The 23,843-nt window shown below is 35.8% G+C and overlaps 1 protein-coding gene across 12 annotated transcripts in view; it reads left to right on the top strand.

Moving 5' to 3' along the window:
- The window catches only part of CCDC171 (coiled-coil domain containing 171), a 178,313-nt gene that overhangs the window by 56,158 nt on the left and 98,312 nt on the right, over positions 1-23,843 (top strand). For 10 of the 12 annotated variants that reach the window (XM_090132595.1, XM_090132594.1, XM_090132596.1 and 7 more), the window contains 10 exons: positions 143-246; positions 3,030-3,119; positions 4,972-5,172; positions 7,060-7,227; positions 9,139-9,327; positions 14,786-15,290; positions 15,989-16,105; positions 19,293-19,370; positions 20,825-21,051; positions 21,689-21,871. In XM_090132595.1, coding sequence (XP_089988721.1) covers positions 143-246; positions 3,030-3,119; positions 4,972-5,172; positions 7,060-7,227; positions 9,139-9,327; positions 14,786-15,290; positions 15,989-16,105; positions 19,293-19,370; positions 20,825-21,051; positions 21,689-21,871 — 1,862 coding nt within the window. The remainder of the gene's footprint in view (positions 1-142; positions 247-3,029; positions 3,120-4,971; positions 5,173-7,059; positions 7,228-9,138; positions 9,328-14,785; positions 15,291-15,988; positions 16,106-19,292; positions 19,371-20,824; positions 21,052-21,688; positions 21,872-23,843) is intronic. The other 2 variants (XM_090132586.1, XM_090132590.1) reach the window with 2 other exon arrangements.

Below are 23,843 nucleotides of genomic sequence, written 5' to 3'. Positions count from 1 at the left end.
ATCTCCTGTGGACAACAAGGCTGCTGTTCAGTGTTTTGTATTGTCATTGAAGCCTAACTAATTTTAATACCTCTCATCTAGTGTGAGTAGTTTTTTCTCTGTGGCTTTTTGGGCTTAATTTTCATTCTGTATTTTTCTTTAGGCACTTATAAGGACAAAGATAAACCTTCAAGCCTCTCTGTCCTTGAGACTTTGAGGTGTACCTTGACAGCTTACCAGAACAAGCTGGAAGACACATCTAATGAGGTAACACTTGCACTGTTTGGCTCTATACGTATTGCCTTCGGCCTGCAGCAGTACATGTGCTTTGCTTGTAACAAAGGTCAGAAGAGAGGGAATGCTGACAGCTTCACATATACTAAAAGAAATAGTCTCTGTCACTACGGTTTCTCTAAACTTGCCTTACAGTGAAGTTTCACTTACATTTGGGAGGAAAGGGAAGAAGAGGGTCTATTTTTTCCTTTTTTTGTTTTTTTTTTTTTCTTTTTTTTTAATGTGTTGGGCTTATTATTTTTAATAAACAATCATGGAAATAGTTCTTCTGAATCTCTGATTTCAGTTAAAAAACAGTGTAAGAGTTTGATGGGCTGTGTATAACATGATAATCCTGAATGCCACTTGAGCCTCAACACTCTTTGATATCAGATATGCAAATATGTACTCTGTTGTATATTTTGGAAGTGGCATATTCTGCTGAGATTAGTGAGTTTATTATGAAGTCTCTAGTTTTTGGTGATTCCCTGCAGTCTTTTTAAGTAAACTGGTACCTTGGCAGTAATTTCGTTAAGATATCTAAGATGACAATTGATACATTTCAGTTTTGTGAGTCTTATCTTTGAAAAAAAAAAAAAAAAGAATGCTTTTGGTAGAATTCTACTGACCTTTTATTTCACTGTCTGAAAAGTCACAATCTTGCATTTATTTTCTCATTTGTATTGCTAATGTGATTAAATTAATCCTCTTGGGTTTAAATGTTTTATGAATTTGTGGCTTTAAAGGCTGTAGAGAGAAGTTAAATACACTTTTCTGAAGCTTTTTTGTACAAAATTGTAAATAGCTTATCTTTGGATTAAGTTAGCAAGTACGGATGATGAAGGTGCAATAAGATTGTAAAATTGCCAGTAGTGATTTTTCATTCTTAAGTTTCATCTTTTGTTTTTACACATACACAGCCTTGCTGTGCCTTCATAATGTTAAAAACAAAACTGTATCATCTTCGTCCCTCTTACTGGAAAAAGCCTAGTATCCTGGAATACCGTTGAGTTTGTTCAATGGGTGCAAAAATAAGTAACCATGGAAACAATTATACTTTAGTAAACAGCAAGCACAGTTAGGTCTCTCCCAGTGAGATAAGAGAACTGACGTGTACAGTCATTATGAAAGTCTTCTGAGACCCAAGTCTGGGAGCTGCAGAGTAACTAGGAGCATATTACCCACAGTGAATTGTTATTTGGGAGGAGGAATGTCACGTGATACGCAGCACAGTTGAAAAGTCGACTCAGCAGGCTTTGGCTTAGTGATGTGCTTTGTTGTGAAACTGTGCCAGAGACAGCAGTGGGGAGACCAAGGGGGTGGCTGCTAAGAAAGCAAAGTGAGTATTCTGACAGAAAGAAGAATGAACTGTCAAGGAAAATAAATCGCAAGCAGAGCAGGACCAACTGATGACCTGCCACAAGACTTCCCAGTAGGACTGCGTGTGACTGACCCTGAAGTTGTCATACGGAGCCAGAGATCACTGAGCACCTTCATGGTGCACAGAAAGGGCAGCGCTCTGCCCTTTTTCATTGTCCCTGCCTGCATAGATAACAGTGCTTTTGGCTTCTTGTATGTTGGATATGTTTAGTAATAAAACTGTTCCCTATAAAACAATGAAACTAAGAGGGACGATAGAGGGCATTGTGCAGTAAAATAGGGTGTTTTATTATGCACCACTTAGGGTTTAGTTTCGAAGAACTGTGGAGCAGTTACTTTTATAGTGAGGTTTCCAACATGATCACATACTTTGATGAAATTATTAATATACATTTCCATCTGTGTGCACATGTGAAATCTGCCGACAGACTTGGCATTTGTCACTTTTAGCTTAGTGTGTTAAACATTAGATTAAATGATCTACTTTGGCTGTGTGACTGAAAGGTGTACACATGTTTTGGTTTTGACAGAAAATAAGCTTTTGACTTTCTGTATAGTGCACATGTTAGAATAGGTTTGGGAAGAGAGAAAAGGCTGCTAAACTAATAAAATTACTGCATTCTGTGATGCACTGCAGTTATTTCCTTAGTTTTTTGCCAGGTTTCCTTATCTGAGTTAGAACAAAAATATAGGCTCTAGAATAATTAGTGAATTTTGTAAATGGGATATTTGACTTCCGAGTTGCTTCTGAGCGCTCAGCTGCGAAGAATAACCTTTCTATAGCACCTGTATATTTGGTGCTTAATTTCAGACATATGTATTACTAACCACGCTGTAGCACAGATTGTAGTGATGTTTCTGAAAGTGAAAAATGAAGCTGGTATACATACTGGTCACGACCCACCTCTAAGGTAGGTTACTTCTAATACCCCAAACTGTTCAGTAGTTTTTGTACCTCTCTTGAGAACATTGCTACTTCTTCAGGTTATGTGAGTGCTATGCTGCCTTTACTAAAAAGTGGCGGCTACTCTGTACCTGGACACCTTCTGCAGAAGGCCACTGACTTGGAAAACTTGTTTTCTGAAACCACTCCCTAAATCATAATCTAAATTTATTACATTTCAGACACACTTCAAAGTCCTTGTTTTTTGTCAGATGTTTTGAGATAGGAAAGTTAATAATGGGCTCAGTTTGGGATTTTAACCACTACTATTTATCTTTAATAACTGTAAAAGAGCTTTTAGATCTTTTTTAATGGCACGTTATTTAGATTGTAGAAAGCATAAATATTGTCAAAGGAATTGAAAACAAATTTATTATAAATAATTCTTCCTTTATATTCAAGTTATTATGTTGCTTTTCTCTAAAAGCCTTTTTGACCTTCATGTTTTTCACAGCTTAAGAAAACGAACACTTTGTGTGAAAACACAACAAAAGAGCTTGAGATATGCAAAGACAAAATGTATGTTTTAAGTCAAGACCTTCAGGTACGGTTTAATGAACTTAACATTGAATTTAAAAGTTCTGCAATTAGTATCCTTCTAGATTTAAATTATCTTTTTGTTTTATCAGAATAAGTCTCTGTATCTCAGTTGTGTTCTGTTAAGCAGACTAACTACCTAGCAAGCTAGTTTGAAGTCATGCTGCCTTATCCTAGTCACAACCTGAGTCTCTGCAACTGACCAGTCCAGTCATTTCACTTCTGAAATAACTAGAAATATACATTTTTTAATTTGTAAAGTATTGTTTTATATTGAAATGAATGTTAGTATTTTTTTTTTCTTAACTAGCTGTATCTACTTTTCTGAAGAAATCTAAAAGGAAAGGAATTATTTAATCAGCTCTGCACACATGAAAGAACATTTTATTAAAGATGTCCTTCCCCAGTTTTTGTATATCAGATGTTAATGTAGGTAGTAGGTATCAAGCTAATACATAGTACAAAGTTGCTTATAGTAAGATGTATCTGGGAATTGCTAAAAACACTTCAGAACTCATTTAATAACTCTTCTTTTTACTTTCTGAATAAGGAGATTTTTTTTGTTTGTTTGCTTGTTTGGATTTTGTTTCTGTTTTTGGCTGACATATCACTTCTATAATGTCCTGTCTGGTTACCCCAGAGGCCAAGGGACTGAGAAAGTCCTGAGGTTGTGGTTAAATTTAATCTCCCAGTTGATAGTATATTATATTATTGCCAAAATAAAATGTCTTTACTCCCAGTGTTGCTCAGATTTTTTTGCTTTATCACGTCAGTTTAGTTGCAGATATTTCTGCAACATACACTGAATCTTCATATTAGCTTATACTTGGACACGATCTCTTTTCTTCTAATTGGTTCTTACTTTACTAGTTAATTTATGTTCAGGACATATAAGCCTACTTCTTCTGTTATAAGTTATTTTAAAATCTTAGGTGCTTTGTTTTTTCCTGATTTTTTTGCAACAGATACATGTATTCTTCATGGAAAAAATCAAGTTTGCTAAATGCATGTTTTGTATGCAGTACAAAAATTTCTTTAAGTCATTGGTAATAAAATTCAATAAATATCTGTTAGAAATTTGCCAATGCTTTAATCTTTAAATATTCTCATTAAGAAGAAAAGTTGACTTTGTGTAATGAATTGTCTTTTATATTTCCTATATAAGCAGCTATGGTCTTATAGAAAATAAACAGTGCTTTCATTTCGTTTAAGAAAAGCAGTGTTTTAACAACCTGTAGCAGTTCCAGAAGTCTAGTTCTTATAGGAACGGCAAGCATGTGTATTTATTCACTCCATGTCAGCAATCCATTACCTTAAAAGGCATAATTTAATAAATTCTTTGTGAGTTTGGTCTTGGTAACATGAAAGTACTTGTAACCATTTCTGTTAAATTGTTTGTTTTCATGGTCACACCTCCAAAGGCACTCCTCAAATTGTTATTATTTTTTCCGTACCATAAAAAGTACAGTTGTTCACGGTACCTGTTCATGTTGTCCACCAACCTGACTGTAATAGATCAGAGATTTACTTATGAAAATAATGTGTCTTTTCAGTGTCTTTAAGAGCAATCCATTCTGCTGAGGATAATTTATGTTAGTGATTTTTGCATTCTCGTTTGGAGAGAGGAACTGGATTCTGAATTCAGAAGGAAATGTCATACCGTGGTGCTTTTGACTTTCAGAGATACATTTCTGATGTTGTCTAGTTCACAGTTGTCAGCTTTGAAAAATCTATTAGTAGCAAGATGTAGATAGGGAGATGTCAGCCTGGAGCCTTCAGCTGCAGAGCTCTGCAGTAATGTAGCATTTCATGGAACAAAGTTCTTACCAGCCTTTCTGTTCTGTGCCTCTGTTCTACAGGAAGCACGGGATAAGCTGGCCAATGCCAATAAAGAGTTAAATCATCTGCATACTGATTGTGCAGACAGAACGGCTTTAATAGGAACTTTACAAATGGAACTACAGAATGTGCAGCAGTGCTGGGAGGAGGAGAAAGTACGTGCCGCAGAATCTGAAAATGAAATCCAGAAGCTTACCAGGGCTTACCAGAAGGATATGGAGGTATTACCAGAGACAAGACAACTGTCAAAAAGAGTCTTTATTTAATCTCACTTTATACATTGACATACATCAGATGGTTACTTTTAGACTTAACAGATTTATTCCAAAAATATGATTTTAAGATACGTATTCTGAAATACGTATTTAATATCTACAGTATCTCAGGATATGTTCTTTCTCCTTCCATCTGTATTGGAACTAATATCTTAACTCTTCTGGTATTCTGAATTTTTGAACAACTGAGTTTATTTAAACAGCTATACCTGATGAACATTAATTTTTCTTTCAGCTTGAAAGTCAGCAAAAATATTCCGTACACTGGGACATACAGTAGTGTTGTCTTCGCATGTTATTAATTACTGATTCACATAGCAATTAATAGTTAGGAAATGCAAAATTGAAGTAATTTTGCCTGCCTGATGTAAAATCTGAAAATTCTTCTTTGCAACTGTTAGCCTGTTGTGGTGTACTGTAAGTGGGAATTGCTTCAAAACTTTTTATTTCAGGATTTTTTCTCCATCTCCTTGTATTTGTTTACAGGTGTTGATTTTCTTGCTTTCTTTCACCCTGAAAAGTAGTTCTGTACTAGCAATAGCAGTGATTTTCTTTATCATTGTTGTCCATATTGAGCTCATTATTTCCACAAATTTAAATGTGCATGCCAATTTGAGTAAAAAGGAACCATTCTTTCCACCTCCCTAGCAGTCTGGTATTTAAATAGTGTCCACATGAAGCAGCTGGAATTGTTATACACATCAGATAATGATTAAAGCGAAGGAAACTAGAAGCCTGGTTATATTGTAAAGTCAGCATGTCTACTGAACTGTGGTTGCATTCAACATGTGTGAATTGATTTGAGGTCTTGGGATCCCTTATTTTCATGCCAAATGTATAATTATCATCCTTGGTTTATCACAGCTCTAGCAAAAATGTAGTGATGGTAGTACTGATCTGCCAGAAATGAAGTTAAAACAAACTAAACTACTTCCCCCCCCCCCCCTTGGCCTAAAACACCATGAAATAATTGTGAGAAAATGCACTGAAATGCAGTGGAAAAGAGTCAGAAAAAACATAGTCTCTCAACTCAGTTGTCTGCAATTCATTGATTTAAAGCCTCATCCAGAGCCTCTGGAAAACAATGGGAACCTTTCCACTGGTTTATTGACTTTGAATAAGGGCTCTGTTTCTTGTGGCTATTGAGGTACAGCTTTCTATCATTTTCTAACGAAGGCTGCTAAGTTGCATATGTGTATTTAAAAGGATGAAGTCTGGAATTTCCATTGCCTGCTTTTGCTTCTAATGAGGATTTATAACATATCAATTTATTATACCACTGTCTAAAATCAGTATAAATGAGAGAGATAAGGGTTGTGAAATTTTACCAATGAAGCTGTAAGTCTGCTTTGTCTAACTATTTGACTGTACATGTTTCACACAAAAGAAATTTTTGAATGATTGTAGTCTCAGTTGTTTGAACAGTGTTTTGTGCTCCTCAGCTATGAGACTGCTTTCTGTGTGCTATGCAGATATTGGAGTAAGTATGGCTTGAATGTACCTGTAAGTGTTAAATGCAATTTCATCATTCATGTTATTGATAGCACTGAAATTTTTAGCAGTGTCAGGTTGCATTCGTTTTGAGCACTGCAAAACTGGGATTTCTGTATTTATATGGTATTTCTAATCATACAGATGTTGTACAAACTGTGTTCCTATTCTAACTTTAATATGTTTGACTGCGAATATTAACAGCATTGCCTTTGAGAAGGTTTGAAAATGAGCTCTTACATGTTTGTTTGTTTTTTAAATCTGCGTTACTACAAGTGTGATGTATCTCTTTGGATTCTAACACAGTTCATAGTTGACAGTTGATTTTTCTTTTTGTCTCAGGAGAAGCTAACCTTCCTTCATGGCTTGTACCAGCATTTGGTAGCTGGCTGTGTGCTTATAAAACAACCAGAAGGCATCCTAGATAGATTCTCTTGGTCGGAGCTTTGTGCAGTCTTGCAGGAGAATGTTGATGCCCTGATCTTAGACCTCAACAGGGCTAATGAGAAGGTAAGTGTCCTTAGGCACCAGCTACCTCTATTAAATTCAGTGACATTTGTCCACATCACAGTATCATTAAAAAGGACTGACATTCATCTTATTTCAAAAAGAATTTGGGCGTTAATAATTCAATACCATTAATTATGGCTTGTCTACAACTCAGTTTGATGCCATTGCTGTGGGCATGTAAAAGTGACTGAAGTCTGTATGAAGTCTCTAAGCTCCGCTTTCTGTGCAGGACATGCTAATAGTACTAGCCAATATTAGCCACAGGGACCTAATTAAAAGAAAATAAATTAATCTTACTGATGAAGCAATTCAAAGAACTTAGTCATTTACACTAATAAAGCAAGTCTTTATTTTAGCATAAAACAGAAACAAAATGCACTTACTTTAGGAACATCATCTTTAAATTATGTGCTTAAGATTCAGATATTCTACTGAAAGAAATGCTTATTTATTTTTTGTTTAATTATGGCTTCTTGACCATGAAATTTTTATACAGAAATACAATAGAAAACAGTTATTTTTGTAAAGTATGTCAGTGTATGCTAATATTTGTTCAAGGAAGGAACTGCAGTTTTCTGAGTGACTTTAGTGTTACTAAACTTACTTGGCCCTTCTTCATGGAAATCTCAACTTTTTTAGGAAAAAAAAAAGTGTTTTAAAATGTCTTAAACTGGCTCTTCTGGCTAACACATGCCACTCTTTATTTTCCATGCATGTTCTGACACCTTCGATCAGGGCAGTCCTAGACTGATGTGGTCTAGTAGAATGGTTCCAGGTCCTGATTGCTCTGGACACGTTGGTATTGAAGCATCAGAAGGGAAAGGCTCTTTCAGAATCTTCTCTGATTCTGGAATTGTGGGCAGACTTGAGACAGAGCTAGTTAACAGAGAATTATTCTGACTCTTCCCATCATTTGGTAAATAACCTAACAGTCAATCAAAATTACTACAGAAACAAATTAGAATAAACTCTGGACTATGGAGGCTGACTGTACAGGCAAAATTTCTATTTTCATTTCAACATAGAGGCGGAAAGAAAGCAGAAGTGAAGGGAGTGGATATTGTTGACAGTGACTTTGTGTATATTTTTGTTCTTTCACCTTTTTAATTTAGTAAGCTTGTTGTGATTGATTGAGAGGGCTGTAGGGCTCTCGTCACATACTTATCAGCTTTTTAAGGATTTGGGGCAGTCTTGCTCCCTGTGGTCTACCTGTTTTCTGAGAACAGAATTTTTCTTCTGATCTGTCATGTGATTGATTTGAAAAATACATTGCTGGTACTCTTTCATAACAAAATATATGTACGTGTATTTGGAGATTATTGTTAGCTTCATTCATTCCTCCATTAGTTTACAAGGGAACTGAGAAGTTGAATCACAGAGTGAATCTCTTCATGCTCATTGCAATGACATCATGGTCTAATGAACTACTTTTGAGAAAAATCTTCTGTACACTTCTTGTGGTCACTTTCCTACTCAATGTATGAAAAGCACTGGTTTTCTAAGGAAAGAAAAAATAAAATTAAGAACTGCTTTTTTTCATTATTACTTGCAGTTCTTGCAAGCTACTAGAGGACTAGTGTGATTGGATTACTAATTTAGCAATACAAGATTTAACTTTTTTTCAATGTAAGCAAGAGATCTCCAGTTCAGATTTCCAAGACAGAATGCAGCAGTTATCTTTAAGAAAGAACAAAGGTGGCCAGAATAAAAGCCACTGTTCTAACATATGTCTTGCAAGTTTCAAGAAAGTGTTCTGTCATGAAAGGCTTTTTACTTTTAATAAATACGTTGAAGAAACTAAAATTTAGATCTTCTACTGAAAGAGTCTGTGCTTAATTTAATATGTTCAATTAAAGTCAAAAGGTGTGTACATGGGGAGATAATGTTTCTTTTTAAACACCTGTTACGCAGATATCTCACCTAGAATATATTTGTAAGAACAAGACTGATACTATGAAGGAGCTTCAGCGGAGTCAGGAAGATGATATTAGCAAAATGGCTGAACAGATGAAAGCACAGGAAAGCTGTTGGCAGAAACAAAAAAAGTGCCTGGAACAGCAGTACTCAGATCTCCTTGGGGAAGTTCATGCAAGGGCACAGGTATGGTGCTGTGAACTTCTCTGATTTTTTTTCCTTGTAAATATTTAATGGACTATTTCAGTAGCTTGGGCTTCTAACCAATTTCAGATTATTTGGGAATTTTAGTGTATTTTTAAAATAATTTAAAAAAAACAACTGCATCACTACAGCAACTGTGCTAATTTTCATTTCTTTCAGAATAGGAAACAAGTGACTATTTAAATGCTGTTTATTTCGGTCTAGCACTTACTAATGACTTTTTCTTTACAGCTAAAGGTGTAAGATTTAAATTGCTTGTATTAGAAATTACGTAGTACAGCAGTGTACTGAAAAATGTGGCTTTCTGCTGTGGGCTATGCATTAGGCAAACCCTCTGGAAAATGCTTTATCTCTCAACTAATTGTAAAGAACTGCTGGGTTTCTAAGCAGGAAATGCTTTTCCTTAGAAATATCTATGCATTTTTTTTTTTTTTAAAGTTATGTGGGTGTACAAACTGATGGGGTTGGTATCTTGGCAGTGTAGCATCTGTATACAGATTACTCAACAGAACTTTGTTGCATCTTTGTTCTTTCTAGAGTTCCAGTTTGCATGGAACAAGACATTCTAAATTCCTCTGAATTTCTGCTTTTCAATTTTGGACCTGCAAATATTGATTAAACTTTTACCTTTTTGAGGTCCATAGAGTTCATGGATATATGCAGTTAGGACTGTTTTAGTCCTGACTGCTTGCTTCTTGTGAGACTCAATTTTTTTTTCTTACTACATTTTGGTCCTGTTAGCTGTGTTAGTCTGGATGATTGCTGCTGTGCTGAATCAGTTATGCAGATACACTAATGTAGCCTTATTAACATAGAAATCATATATGAAGGCAAATAGACAAATGTCAATTCAGACATGTGTCTTAAATCTTTATTCATGACTTTATAAATTTATCTCAGAGCTGTAACTGCACAGCAGTATGAGTAAAATATCTTGGAGACTGTTGTTTTGGTGTCTTAGAACTGAAGTGGAGAAATGGAACTTTTTTGAAAGGTTCCTTTTTAATTAAAATGGGATGTGGCAATATGGAGACAGTAACACCTGCAAGTGCTTCTGCTGCCAGCTTGTACTGTCCAGGATCCCTGACTTTAAGGTAGGATCTGTGGATATTGTTAGATTCTACATCACTATTGTTGACCAGATGAATGATGTAACCAGAAGGCAGTTTCACTGGTTTTCTGTAAGGCAGAATTTCCCAGAGTTGCCTTAATACAGATAATGCCATTCTTTGTTCCTGGTTTTCATACTTGGTCAGTTGAGCTTAAAATGAATATCCCTTTTCCCTGCCTTATGTAGAAAAACAGTCCCCATGATTTGGTAGGGTGCCATTCTGAAAATGTTACTATGCCTATTCCTTAGCCTCACACAAATTATTTACTTAGCCAGTGCACGGTCTCATAGGAAATGTCCTCTGAATTTTAACTAGCAGTTGTTGTTTATTATATAGGCATTTATTAATCTGTCCCCATTTAAGCAGTGGCAGCTGCTTAAAACAGCAGGGTTTTGTTCTCATATAGAAAAATATGTTGTAAGAGAAAAATCCTGAAACTGTGTAGGTTGCTCCAAAAGTAATTCCTCCTATCTATTTCCATGGAAACCACAACAGATACAAAGAGCACAGTAACACTATTTGAAAGACCAAATTCTCAGCTACAAAACACAAAACATAATTTTTCAACATCATTGCCATCATTAGCTATACATTTTTGCCAGCAATAAACAACAGCCTGCATACCACACTTGTAAAAATCTGCACCAATGAAATTGACCCACTGTTTCACATTTGTTTTGATGGTGGTAGTTTTAGAAAAATGTTGCCCATGCAGTCCATCTTTCATTGGCCCAAACAGGTGAAAGTCAGAAGGCTCCCAATCTGGACTGTATGGTGAGTGCAATAGGACAGTTCAGCCAAGATTGACAGTGTGCTGGGTCCTGGCGTTATTGTGTTGCAAGAGAAAGGTTATCTTCTTATCTGGCCTGACTCTGGAAGTTCAAGCCATCAGCATTATGATGTAGTGTTCAGGGTTGATGGTTTGTCCAGGTTGTAGGAAATCCAGGAGGATCTCCTTTCCTATTCCAGAAGACAGTGCATACCCTTTTACCTGCTGAAGACTGCATATTGAGCTTTCTCTTTGACGAGGATTTCACATGTCACCGCTCCATGGACTGCCATTTAGAATCCTGCTAGTAGTGGTGACACTACCATCATTACCAGTCTTATCACTGCTAATGATGCAATCTTGGAGACCAGGAGATTGTCACCTTCAGTGTCATATTCATTCAGTATTTCTTGACAAATTTGTATGTATTCTGTTCTTGAGTGAGCAGTCGTGGGACCCACCTGGCACAAACTGTGTGATATTCCAGTGTTGTCACCATCATTTCAGTGCATTGAAGCAGATATTTCTAGCTCCATGCATAGTTCCCTGATTGTAATTTGTTGATTCGTCTGGATGCAATGATCAAGACACTCTTCATTCTGGGATGTGACAGGTGTGCACGACTATCCAGAATGTGGCTTGTCTTTCATGTTGTTTTTGCCACTGCTGAAAACCACCACCCACCACCTCACTGTGCTCACATGCAGTGTTTGGGCTCCATAAATGTTCAGCAATCATCGATGAATGTCAGTGGGTGCAGTTTTTTCTGCATGGAGGAATTCAGTGACACACTTTTGCTTCATCCACACTTCCATGTCAGATGCCATTGTGTCAGACTGCCCCTCTGCTACTATCTGTCACATGGCATCAACATGTAATGGAATAGTGTTGGGAAAGTTCAACCTCTCTTGCCATACCAACATCCTGCCTCTGATGTCTTGAGCCAACATTATACAATAGGAGGCATTACTTTCAGAGCAGCCCTCATGTTAAAATGTTAATTTCAGCAGATTAACAAAATGTTGCCATAAGAGGAAAGGGGAAAAAATCCTCTAGGGATTGGGAAAAGAAAAAGTCTTTTATTAGATTTTGGTTTTTTGGTTGTTAAGGAGCTTTGCTTTTGGTAAATTAGGTAAAGGCTGTGATATCTTGCAATTACATCAGAATTCAGTGTTTTAACCCAGAAAAGTAAAACAAATGAGATACAGAAAGATGTTCTGAAATCAATTTCATTATATTTCTAGCTTTCAGTTCTGTTTTCTTGCCAAAATAAAATATAAGGACACAAAAAGAAGTCGAATAAAACTCTGTTGTTAGTAGTGTCTGAATTTAGTAAATATTAGTAAATGTTTAAAATTAAAATTCAGCAAATCTGTAAGCCACTCAAGAATCCCTCAGAATTGAAGCACTCAAGGAAGCTGGCTTGCCAGCATTTAGGAGGAGCATGCTATATTTCTTTCAAAATTGTCCATTTGAGTTTCGAAGAAAGTCTTAAAAATAATGAAGTGGAAGTTGTAATTAATTATCAGACATTGACAATATTTCTTTTTTTAAAAAAAAAAAATCTGTTGTTAGGGAATGTCTTGTTCACTTTTGCTTATTCCCATATAACTAGAAGGATTTAAATGCAACCCTTTATTTGAAAAAAAAAAAAAAAAAAAAAAAAGTTAGCTTTAATTAGCTAGAGCACTGAATGTTAGTATAGCTTCCTAACAGCCCTGTAGGGATCATACTTTTATGTTTGTTTACTCAGATATTGGCCTTTCACCTGTTCTGGCCAGAAACCATAAGTTGTTTTCTAAATTCAGCTTACCTTTTGAGTTCCTTCCAGTCATGCTACCAGCTTTTTTTTTCTGTAAAAATCAAACACTGTAAATAATACAGTAGCTCTGAAAATATTGTACATGTTCGTACTTAATTTTAGAGTGACATATGAGGCATCTGAGTTGCATTTTGTAATTAAATTGTTTAGTTATCTATTCTACTTCTGTGTTGTGGGAAGTATTTTAATAAAGCTACATTGTTTTACATACCACTAGGTTTTATGAATGCTGCTTTCTCAATATCTGTATTGTCAAAACATCTGCAAAATCTACCTGCTGTTGTTTTATTTCTTCCTCTTAAAGAGGAATGTGTGTAAGTTTGGTCATGAAAGAGTGTCATTCTGTTTGTCTTCCTAGTCTAGCCAAAATACTTCTTTCCTCTGTCCAAAAAATAATTAAATATTTATTTGGTTAAAGACCTTCTGAGCTGTCAGGGTTGCCTTTTTACAGAAACTTGTAAACTTTGTTTCAATTCTAGTGATAGCTTATGTACTTTTTCCCCTCTGTGTTTATTGAAAGAGACAGAAGAAATTAGAGTGCATCCATTTGCTTGAGGCCTGTAGCAAAGTTGATGTGTGGAAACATGGCTGATGGATGCCATTTTAGTTCTGTTTTGCCCTGGTTTTCCCACAGGAATAAACACTGATCCCCATTTTTTAACAACACAGTTTAGGGCTCCAAGAGAGGGAGCTAAAGCTTATTATAGTCCTCTCTTTTGTTTTTCATACTGACTTAGCATTCTACTTTTTTGTGTTGACATATGGTAACTAGAGTTTGAAAGAAAAAAGCTTAACTTGAGCTTGTGGTTTGTTTGTGAAGTGTATAAAAATTACTTTCTTTTATCACTGGATCCTGTTTAAACTCAAGTGCTCCAATCACAGAGGACTCTAATGCATCAGGAATCCAATCTAAGCTTCTGAGGCTACAGCATAGTGTCTTGATTCTGGTACAAGAACATGCATGACATCAATACCAACCAGCATGCATGGTCTAAGTGTAGTTCTGGTGTTTTTGGTGTCGTCATTTTGCTACTTGAGTTTACTGTTTTTAACATTCCTCTTTCCCTGTTTAAAGACTTAGAGAGGGAAAAAAATGATGTAAGTTGGAAAAAATCCGTGATGGATGTAGTCAAAATAAAAATGTCTGTATTACATTGTTCTCTTCGAAACTGTGTCTCTGTTCTGTATGAGACATAATTAATCTGTAAATTTATAAGTAGGGGGTTGATTACAAAGTAATTAAGAGATCACCTTTACTTCCCCTTTCCCAGCTGGTACCAATCTGTCTACTTTTATCTTTCAGAGTTTTCCTTACTTTTTTGCCTCTCATACTTTCTTTTCTGCTTTGAAGAACAATGTTCTTTCTGAAACAGGAATATGTAATTGTGTACTGTTAAGCAGAGTCATCAAACTGTGTTGTGTACAGGCAGGTACTGTTGGACTTGCTGTGATCTGTTGTTGTAAATGTGGTTTAGCTTCAAAAGTCTGGAGTGCAGTTACAGTTACAGAACTGTGCAAATTTTACTCATATTGATGTTTAGTTTGCATGTATGTGTTTCTATAGCTTTTTTCTAGAAGACATGTTTTGGCTATATTGTTGACAGTGTTCTGTTAGCTTTTTTTTTTTTTTTTTTTTGAGGTAAAATGATTTTTTTTTTAAATTTAAGCAATTACCTTCAGTTAATATTTCTTTTTGTTGTTTTGTTTTGTTTTTGTTTTCCTCCTCCTTTATCCCAGGAATACCAAGAAACAGCAGAAAAAAGCAAAGAAAAAATCTGTGTCCTTGAAAAAAGACGGGAGCAATTGGCCCTTGAACATCTCTATGTGAAAAATACATTAACACAGATTCAGAAGGAGCATTCATCTCTCCTGGCAGCATGTGCACTACTGGCAGGTGCCCTGTATCCTCTCTATGGCCGATCATGTGCGATGTCTATACAAAGAGACCTTCTTCAGGATCAGGTCAACGTTTATGAATTAGTCAACCAGGAAATTAGGACTCTAGTTCATGTTCTCTCTGGTGTAGACAGGGAGAAGGAAGATGATGCAAAAATTAAGAAACAAAAATTCAGAGGCCTAATACGTGTGTTCCGAAGAGGTGTGATTGCAGTTTTGGCAGCCAACAGACTTAAAGTTCTATCCCAATCTTCTAGTTCTCTCTTCTCATTGATAAATGGCTTCAAAGAAGGCACTGGAATTCTAGTGTGTGTAGGGGACTCCAAAGGCAAACATAATATGTCAAGTAAGCTAATTGTTTTCTTGTTTTATAAATGCTATGTCACATTACATGGTTAGTGAATAACAAATAATAATGTTAGTAATAGAGTGTAAAGTCTCATGTATTAACATCTTAGCAAATGGATTTTCTGGATTTCTTGACAAATGTAATTTCCCCAAAAAAGACACTATTTAGTCTGCACAGCTGTAACCTTTCTTTCAGTGCTTCACATGTGAATTCATACTGTTTGATATCTCTGACACTTTTACTTTGTGTTTTGGAATTAGATACTACCATATATTCTGTTTCATCTGTTTTAGAAAAGATAACTCCTTTTATAAATCAGTTTCACAATTTTTATCCTACTCAAAATGGAAAAAAAATATATTGCATTTTGATTCAGGTGAAATATTAATATAGAATGTCTGATGTGTTTTCTCTGGAGATTATATAGTCTTTCTGTTTCTTTCTGTTACCAGATTGCTTTCCCCTCCAGGAACGAGTGATATCCAAAACGTTTCACAAACTCAGACTTCCATTTACTTTCCTGTTTGCTTTATTAGCTGTTGAAAAATACTTAATACAGTCCAAAATATGCTAAAAGAGGAATTAGTTTGTCGGTTATACACTAAGCTTTGATCAATTTTTGAAAGATTTAGAGACGGTAGTGTGCCTTATCTGTGTTACTCAATTTTATTGCTCCCTACAATTCTCTTTCACAGGACACAATAAGGAAGGAATTCGTTGTGTTGAAGCACTCAACTGGTTTACTAGTTCTGATCTCCTGACTGCAATAATCAGTTCGGTCACAGAATTACAGGATGTTATTAGCAGAACAGGTAAATTAAAAAATATTATTGTAGTAGATTCAAACATGTAAAAATATCCCATGAATTTTGAAATTTACATGATTGAAATTGTTACTGTTTTATATGAACTAGTTTTTATGAAGTCTTTTCAGTACATATGGTCATGGAAATAGAAGGCTTAAGAGTGTTTTTAGAAATCACCTGAACTTCTTTATTGTGAGTAAGAAAAAATACACCTATGCCATGCCAATATATATGTGGCTAATTTGTTCTTAAAAATTTCTAGTGATGTATTAAAATTTTTTAAAAGCTTCTTTTTTTGTATTTAAGGAATAGTTAACAAAATATTTAAAAGCTTCCTAGTTACCTTGTTCCACTTTTCTAACATTCAAAAAATATTCTACCGAAGACCACCTTATTTTTTATATGAAGTCTATGACATTTCTAATTTAAACATGGACCCTAAAGCTGGGACATATTTAACCTGGGATACTAACCCCACTGACTGCACGAATTTCCTACTATATTTTACAGATATGTATCTAAATTCCAGATGTGAATTTAGAATTTCTGAAATTACTAGCATCTTGAAAACAATTCTTTTCATACTATTTTCATCTTTTGTGCTTGTTATTTTGCTGTTTCTGACAGAGAAATAAATGCCTGTCAGTTTACACACTATATAGCAATCTTCATCTTGTTTCCCTATTGTATTTCCTCTCTAAGGAGATCCTTTTGTCACAGTTACTTAATTTTCTTAGCCTCTCCTCACAAGTGTATTCTACTATGCCTATGGAAAATTTTAATGCCAGTCTTTGGATATGTCATCTCTTGATTCCCATCTGTTAGCTATTGATGTCTTTGCTAAGAAGACTAAGATAAAATCTCACTTGGTTCCTCTGCATTGCTGTTATCCTCATTTATTCTTTGGTACCTGGCAATTTTGCAGTCCCAAAATCATGTCACAGAATAATGGATATTAAAGGATATATAAAGGATATTAAGAGGAGGATAGTTTACAGAAGTAAAACCATTTAATCAGAAATATTTTGATTGAGTTTCAGGTGCTCTCTTCATGTCTCATCTTGTTGTCAGCAACTTAAATCTGTATCAATACAAAACAAAGTTTAAACTATTTTTCAGGACATTTACTGGGTTTATACTGCAAGTATTCCTGTATATAGACTACTTAATAAGATCTACAAATACAAAAGATAAACTGTAGTATAATCTCTACTTCTGCATCAGTATGCTGAATTGACTTGCTAGAATACCCTAGTTGTCTTTTACCCATATTGAAGTAGATGAGTATTTTGATAGAGTTTGTTTCCTTGATATCTCTGTACACAACACAGTTTTTTGGTGTTTAGAATTAGCAAGAACCATGCTGAGAATATTATAACTGCAAACGATTTAGGTCATATTTTTAAAGAACATCAAGTTCTTACTGCTCATGTATTACTTGAGATTCCATTACTCGTGGGATCGAAAGTCTCTGAAGAACCTTTGGTTCAAAAATACTAAGAAGTCATTTAAAGTTGGACATGAAATTTCCAGAAGTGACAAGGCTGTGTAGGAATACATTTGAAAGAAAGGCTTGCATACTTTTGCTTTTATTTTCTGCAAGCCCTATTTCAAACAGGATTTAAAGCTGCAAACTGACTCGAGTGATTTTGAAGAATATTTGAATGTAAATAGGCAATCTGAGAGGCATTTTCTCTCATCAGATCTTGAAATTCTAGCACTTCCAGATTAGACTTTCCATCATAGGAGAGAGTAAGGATAAGGAAGAAAGTGTTTTGTGGATCTACAATATGAAATGGTTCAGTGCCTTGAAAGGGCTTTTAAAGATGACCAGGCTCTGAGGAGGTATTTGAGGCATTTTGGAGAACCCAAATCTATCACACAGAATTGGAACTCTGGGAGTTGTGCTTTTAGGCACATTTGTTGTGCTTCTAATTTAAAAAATATGTATGCTTTTTCTTTCAACATTCATAACTGTTTCCCTTCACATTGTTTGGTCCTCACTCCAGCATGTCTTGGAATGATCTCTTATGTTCAACTTGATTAGAAGTTTAAGTGTTTGTCTATTTTTTTCTGTAAGGTTAGTCTTGTAGTTTTGTTTGAGCACTGTGCTGCAGTAAATCAGAAAAAGTATAGATCAAGTATTTTGAATACAAATATAATTAATTGAAACATGTACAAAGGTTTTGAAATTTGACCTTTTAGTTAATTTTAGTCTTGTGTAGTACTACTGAATTCATTCTCTTGACTGTTTTATTTTACCATATAAAAGTAAATGAGAATTTTGTCTTCACCTGTCAGTGTAAGATATGTCACTTTCCATTATCTTTTTCATTCACTTAATGTAAGAATTAAATGCTTTTTGTGACATACCTGCTTTTATGTAAATCATGTATTTTATGCATCACAATATACATAGCTTAATGTTTTTGTTTTATCTTTGATCCTTTGTGGGGATATTCTTAAAATGTATACACTTAAAGCATAAATTCTCTATCCAGTGATTATAGATACAGTTCCTTGTAGAGCTTCATTATATTCTTATTTTATCTTTCAAAACAGTAACTTATGTCAGCTTATCTCTGCATGTTTCCTTTAAACCACTCTGCAATGGAAATAAAACAGAGATAATGCTTTGCTTTTTTTTCCCCCTCATCCCAAGAGAGTGTCTTAAGATATGGGGTTCTCAGCAACTGGAATCCCAATTTTGAAATAGGATAATAACTTGATACAACACAGTTCCCCAAAAATATTATTATTAGTTTATTTTTCATGGTTAAACTGATGATTCTAAACATAGGGGAAACATCTAAACATAGCAAACCATCTTTGGTACTGAATACATTGAGAAATACTGAGAAATACTGTTTTTTTGGCAGGCAAACTGTATCATGTAAAAAGATGTAGATGGAAGTGCCATGGTTAATGGGGCAAAAAGATGTAATTGACATATCAATGTTTTCATATTTACCAAGAATCACTTTGAAGGAGAGGTTTTTGGAAAATTTTTTATGTCTTCTTATGTGTTAGGTAGTAAGCATAGTTCCAGTTTTAGTTAAATTGCACTAAGCATTCAAACTAATCGTTGTCATTACAACTGAAGAAGTGAGATGGTCTTTGAAACTGAAAGGTAGGACAAGACTAAATTTTTTGAGTTAAAATGATAAAGATAGCTGATCTTGAATGTGATCAGCAGTGGAGAACCAGCAGAAGAAAAAGGGAGGAGCCTTGGCAAAAGGAAGCACAGCATTGCAATACCAGTTTCTTCTGGGTAAGACAAGAATCATTTTTTCCTGTTTCAAAAGCCACTTGGATTACTGAGGTAAAATACAAAAATGTTGGACAATGTTTCTAGCTTTAAAGATGAGTAGAAGGAGACCTATCTAAGGAAATGAAGAAACGACAGATTTACTATCAGTAGGAGTTATGGAGAGCATGAACTCAAAAATGATAATTCCAGTTCAATCACTGACATCATTGAAATGGTGGTATTTTGAAATAGAAGTAGGAGAATGGTTGTGAAAAAATACTATCCAACTTTATCATGCACTATTTCATTTGTTTGCTTACAGGCAATTTGGTTCTTATATGTATAAATGATATATTCTTCATGATGAGAATCGAACTCTGAAGATAGCAGTAATCTTGTTTTATTTACTCTGAACCTTTGGCTTTATTCTTGTAATGTATAATAAGAAGAAATTATTTTACTTATTACAAGCTATCACTATTATTTTTTCTGTTTACACTTTTAAGTAAATATTTTAATTCACTACGGCAACAGGAGATCTGCTGTACTACTGAATGTAAATAAGCTCTTCCATGCTTGTCATCTTACACTGATAGTATCATAAGACAAGTAATGACAGATTAAGACCTGCCTAGCAGAGGGAAAACTAAATTACAAGACTTTTATTAAGGCATAAATAAACCTATTAACTCTTATCTGGAATACCAATTAGTGGAAGGAGCACTGACAATTTTATTTATCAACATTAAACACAATTATTAATTACAGACCTGACGAATCTAGCAGTAAGCAGGACATGTTGGGTGTGCTGGGGCCTTAAGTCCATTATATGAGAAGGATGATTACCAAAATCCTGTGGGGAAATAAGTAATTGTAGCTGTAAAATTTTAATTGCCTTGGAATAAGGTAAATTATATTCTCTTGTCTCAGAATATAAATACTATGGCATTAAGGTACCAAGGCTCACTAATTTTGAACAGCAAATGATTTAGTCATCTATGGAGGAGAGGGAAGAGGAATCAGAAAATGCTCACAAATTTGCATTGTAAATATTGTGATAAAGTGATTTACTGTGTGCTACAACATCTGATATATTTGATCTGGCTTGCATTTTGCTTGCATCAGTCTTACATTTTTTTTTAATAAATCACAAAATTTGAACATGCAAAGACTTCAGAGTGTGTAGTGTTGGAGAACATTTAAAAAGATACAGAAAATAGTTATTTGTAAAACAAATCCTGTTCTTTTAGATCCTATCCAGTTTTACCCTTCCTATCCAGAGGTTGATGGAAGTAGACTGTTTACTGCTAAATACAGAGTTTGTTCCGTATTTGCTCTGGTACATTCCCTAGTCCTCAGTCTTCCATTATCTGAGGCAGATTTCCTGCTGATAGATGCTATTTGTTGTTACGTTTTTTTCTTCTGAAAAAATGAGACTCTTAATCTCTTTGATGTTTTGTTGTTATTCCTTAAAGATCCAAAGTCTTGTCTTTCTGGACGCTTACTTGTAAGTGCCGCCAGGAACTCCTTTTCAAAACTTATGGACAAGCTTAACATAATAATGGAGACTGTTCCATTAGATAGCAGCAGGAGTGTTACTTACGTGGAGAAAAACTCCTTGATACAGAGGCTGGCTCATGGACTTCATAAAATAAATGCACGAGCTCTGGAAGCTGGATCGTGTGACAGATGGCCCATTATGGTATGCATGTTTATAATGCTACTTCAAGTAAATAGTGTGTTCTCAGCATAAGTGTTATGGTGTAACTCTCTTCATGGTGCCATTAATTTTGTTCCAGATTTATGAGTCAGTTACATTAAAGTCACCTATATAAGGATTCAGAATTTGATTTGCAACACCTTAAAACATCATGTCTTGAGTAGGTCTTCTGAAGTCAAGGAATTTTAAGAAGGAATTTGATGTGCGCAAGAAAAAGTTGAAGTTCTATCAAAATTATATTTGATTTATAGGAGCAGACTTGCTTGTTAAGATTTGTTTGTTTTTTTTCTGTTAAGGTTACCTTCCACTGAAGATAACCTTCTCCTCTCTAGAGGTTAAATAGAAATTAAACGTTAAGGTCTCTGTCGCAGAGCCTGTCTTTTATTGTGAGTCTTGCATGAAAACAAGATACTTCTCTGAAAACAAAACATTCAGTAACCCTCTAAGGTGGGTGAAATGGATTCATGTATTTACACTTGTGCATCTTCTAGAGATGGAGGACAAGACTATGGTTTTGCATAATTTTCTTGGATATTACTGTTACTGATTCTATAAACAGTATATAAATATAAAATGGCACACTTTGATAGCATGTGAAATTCTTTCCATTTACCAACAGAAAAGCATAGCATCCTTGCAGAAGCAAATATTTGAATTGACACAAAGACTTCATACAGTAGAGGTGGAACGCCGCTCGCTACGCCTAGAACTTGCAGAATTCAAGTTGAATTTCAGTAAGATGAAACAGGAGGCAGACAAAGCCCAGAGCCTGAAAGAGCAATTAAGTTTGTTTAAGCAATCTGTAAGTATATTTGATGTAGAGGAGACTGCTTACAAGAGTTCTCCCTTTTATGCATTTTTTTTCCATTTGTATTCTTTTGAAAAACAAGTGTAAAGTCAATCTACTATTAACAGAATTCTCCAGATATTTTACCTTGTAAATGTCTAAACCATAAGCAAAATGTATTTAGAAGTATCTCCTATCCACAGGAGTTTTGCTTTGGTTTGCAGAATAAGGTGTTTTGTGCAAATTACACATTTGGATTTCAGCAGTTCACGTTTAGTTCTGTATGTTAAAATGTTGATGTTATTTGTGCGCCCTAAAAGAATTTATAGATTTCACATCAAAAGAGTAAATTTGGCTAGTGAAAGGGTACTGAATAAGTATGTTCATGACAAACTCGTAAGCAATAATGTAACATTTTAAATTCTACATTTATATTGAATTGAAAAATAACAAGAAAGGATTCTGTAGCTACGTTGGTCAGAAAAGAAAGGTCAAGAAGAGTGTTCCCCTTCTGATAAATGTGAAGGCAGTAGTGGTTTCAGCAGACTTGGGGAAGGCTGAGGTACTCAGTGAGTTCTTTGCCTGATTCTTCACTGGCAGTCAGGCTTCCCACACTTCTGATGTCCCTTAACCTCTGGCTGTGGACTTCAGGGAGCAAAATCTCTTTCACTGTAAAAGCAGGTGAAGTCAGAGATGACCTCATTACGCTAAATGTGTGCAACTCTATGGGGCCAGGAACTGGCTGATGTTTTTGTCAAGCCACTCTCCATAATATTTGAAAATTCATGGCTGTCAGGTGAAGTCCACAGTGACTGGAAAAAGGGAACATCAGTTCTGTTTTCAAGAAAGGGAGAAAGGAAGACCTGGGGAACCACAGGCTAGAGCCTCACATCTGTGAGGCTTGGGAAGATCATGGGATGGATCTTTCTGGAAGCTGTGTTAAGGGACATGCAAGATGAGGTCATCCAAGACAGCCAGCCTGCTTTTGTTAAGGGCAGATTGTGCCTCACCAGTATGGTAACCTTCGACTGCTGGAGTGCCAGCGTTGGAGAACAAGGCAGAGGAACTGATGTTGCCTAGCCCACTTGTGCAAGACCTCTGATGTAGTCCCACACCGCATTCTTATCTCTAAGCTGATGAGATATGCATTTGAAGGCTGAACTGTTTGGTGGATAAGGAATCTGTTGTATGATCAGAGTCAGAGAGTGGATCTATTTCCAGGGGAGGGCCAGTGCTGAATAATGTCTTCCAGGGGTCTGTCTTTGTACCCATGCTCTTCAACATCTTTACCAATGACTGAGACAGTGGGGTTGAGTACACCCTCAGCAAGCTGGATGTTGTAGTAGATAATATTGCAAGGAGCTGCACTTGGGCCAGGGCAGTCCGAGGTATTTGTACAAACTGGGGGAGGATCTCCTTATGAGTAGCCCTGTGGAGAAGGATTTGAGGGACCTGGTAGACGAGAAGCTGGACATGAGCCAGCAGTGTGTGCTTGCAGCCTGGAAGGCCAACTATGTTTTGGGTTGCATTAAAAAAGGGGTGGCCAGCAGGGAGATGGAGGTGATTGTCCCCCTCTACTCAGCTCTTGTGCGGCCCCATCTGGAGTACTGCGTCCAGGCCTGGGGCCCCCAGCACAAGAAAGATGCAGAGCTCTTGGAGTGGGTCCAGAAGAGGGCCACTAAGATTATCAGAGGGCTGGAGCACCTCTCCTATGAGGAAAGGTTGAGGGAACTGGGCTTTTTTAGCTTGGAGAAGAGAAGGCTCTGGGGAGACCTCATTGTGGCCTTCCAGTACTTGAACAGAGCATATAAAAAGGAGGGGGAATGGCTGTTTACGAAGGTAGATAGTGATAGGACAAAGGGGAATGGTTTTAAACTAAGGCATGGGAGATTTAGGTTAGATATTAGGAGGAAGTTTTTCACACAGAGGGTGGTGACGCACTGGGAACAGGTCGCCCAAGGAGGTTGTGGATGCTCCATCTCTGGAG

This window comes from Phasianus colchicus, chromosome Z (genome assembly GCF_987193195.1).
Source record: "Phasianus colchicus chromosome Z, bPhaCol1.hap1.1, whole genome shotgun sequence".
Lineage (NCBI taxonomy): Eukaryota > Metazoa > Chordata > Aves > Galliformes > Phasianidae > Phasianus > Phasianus colchicus.
Note: the sequence above shows the minus strand (reverse complement) of the source record. Positions and strands in the feature narration are given on the sequence as shown.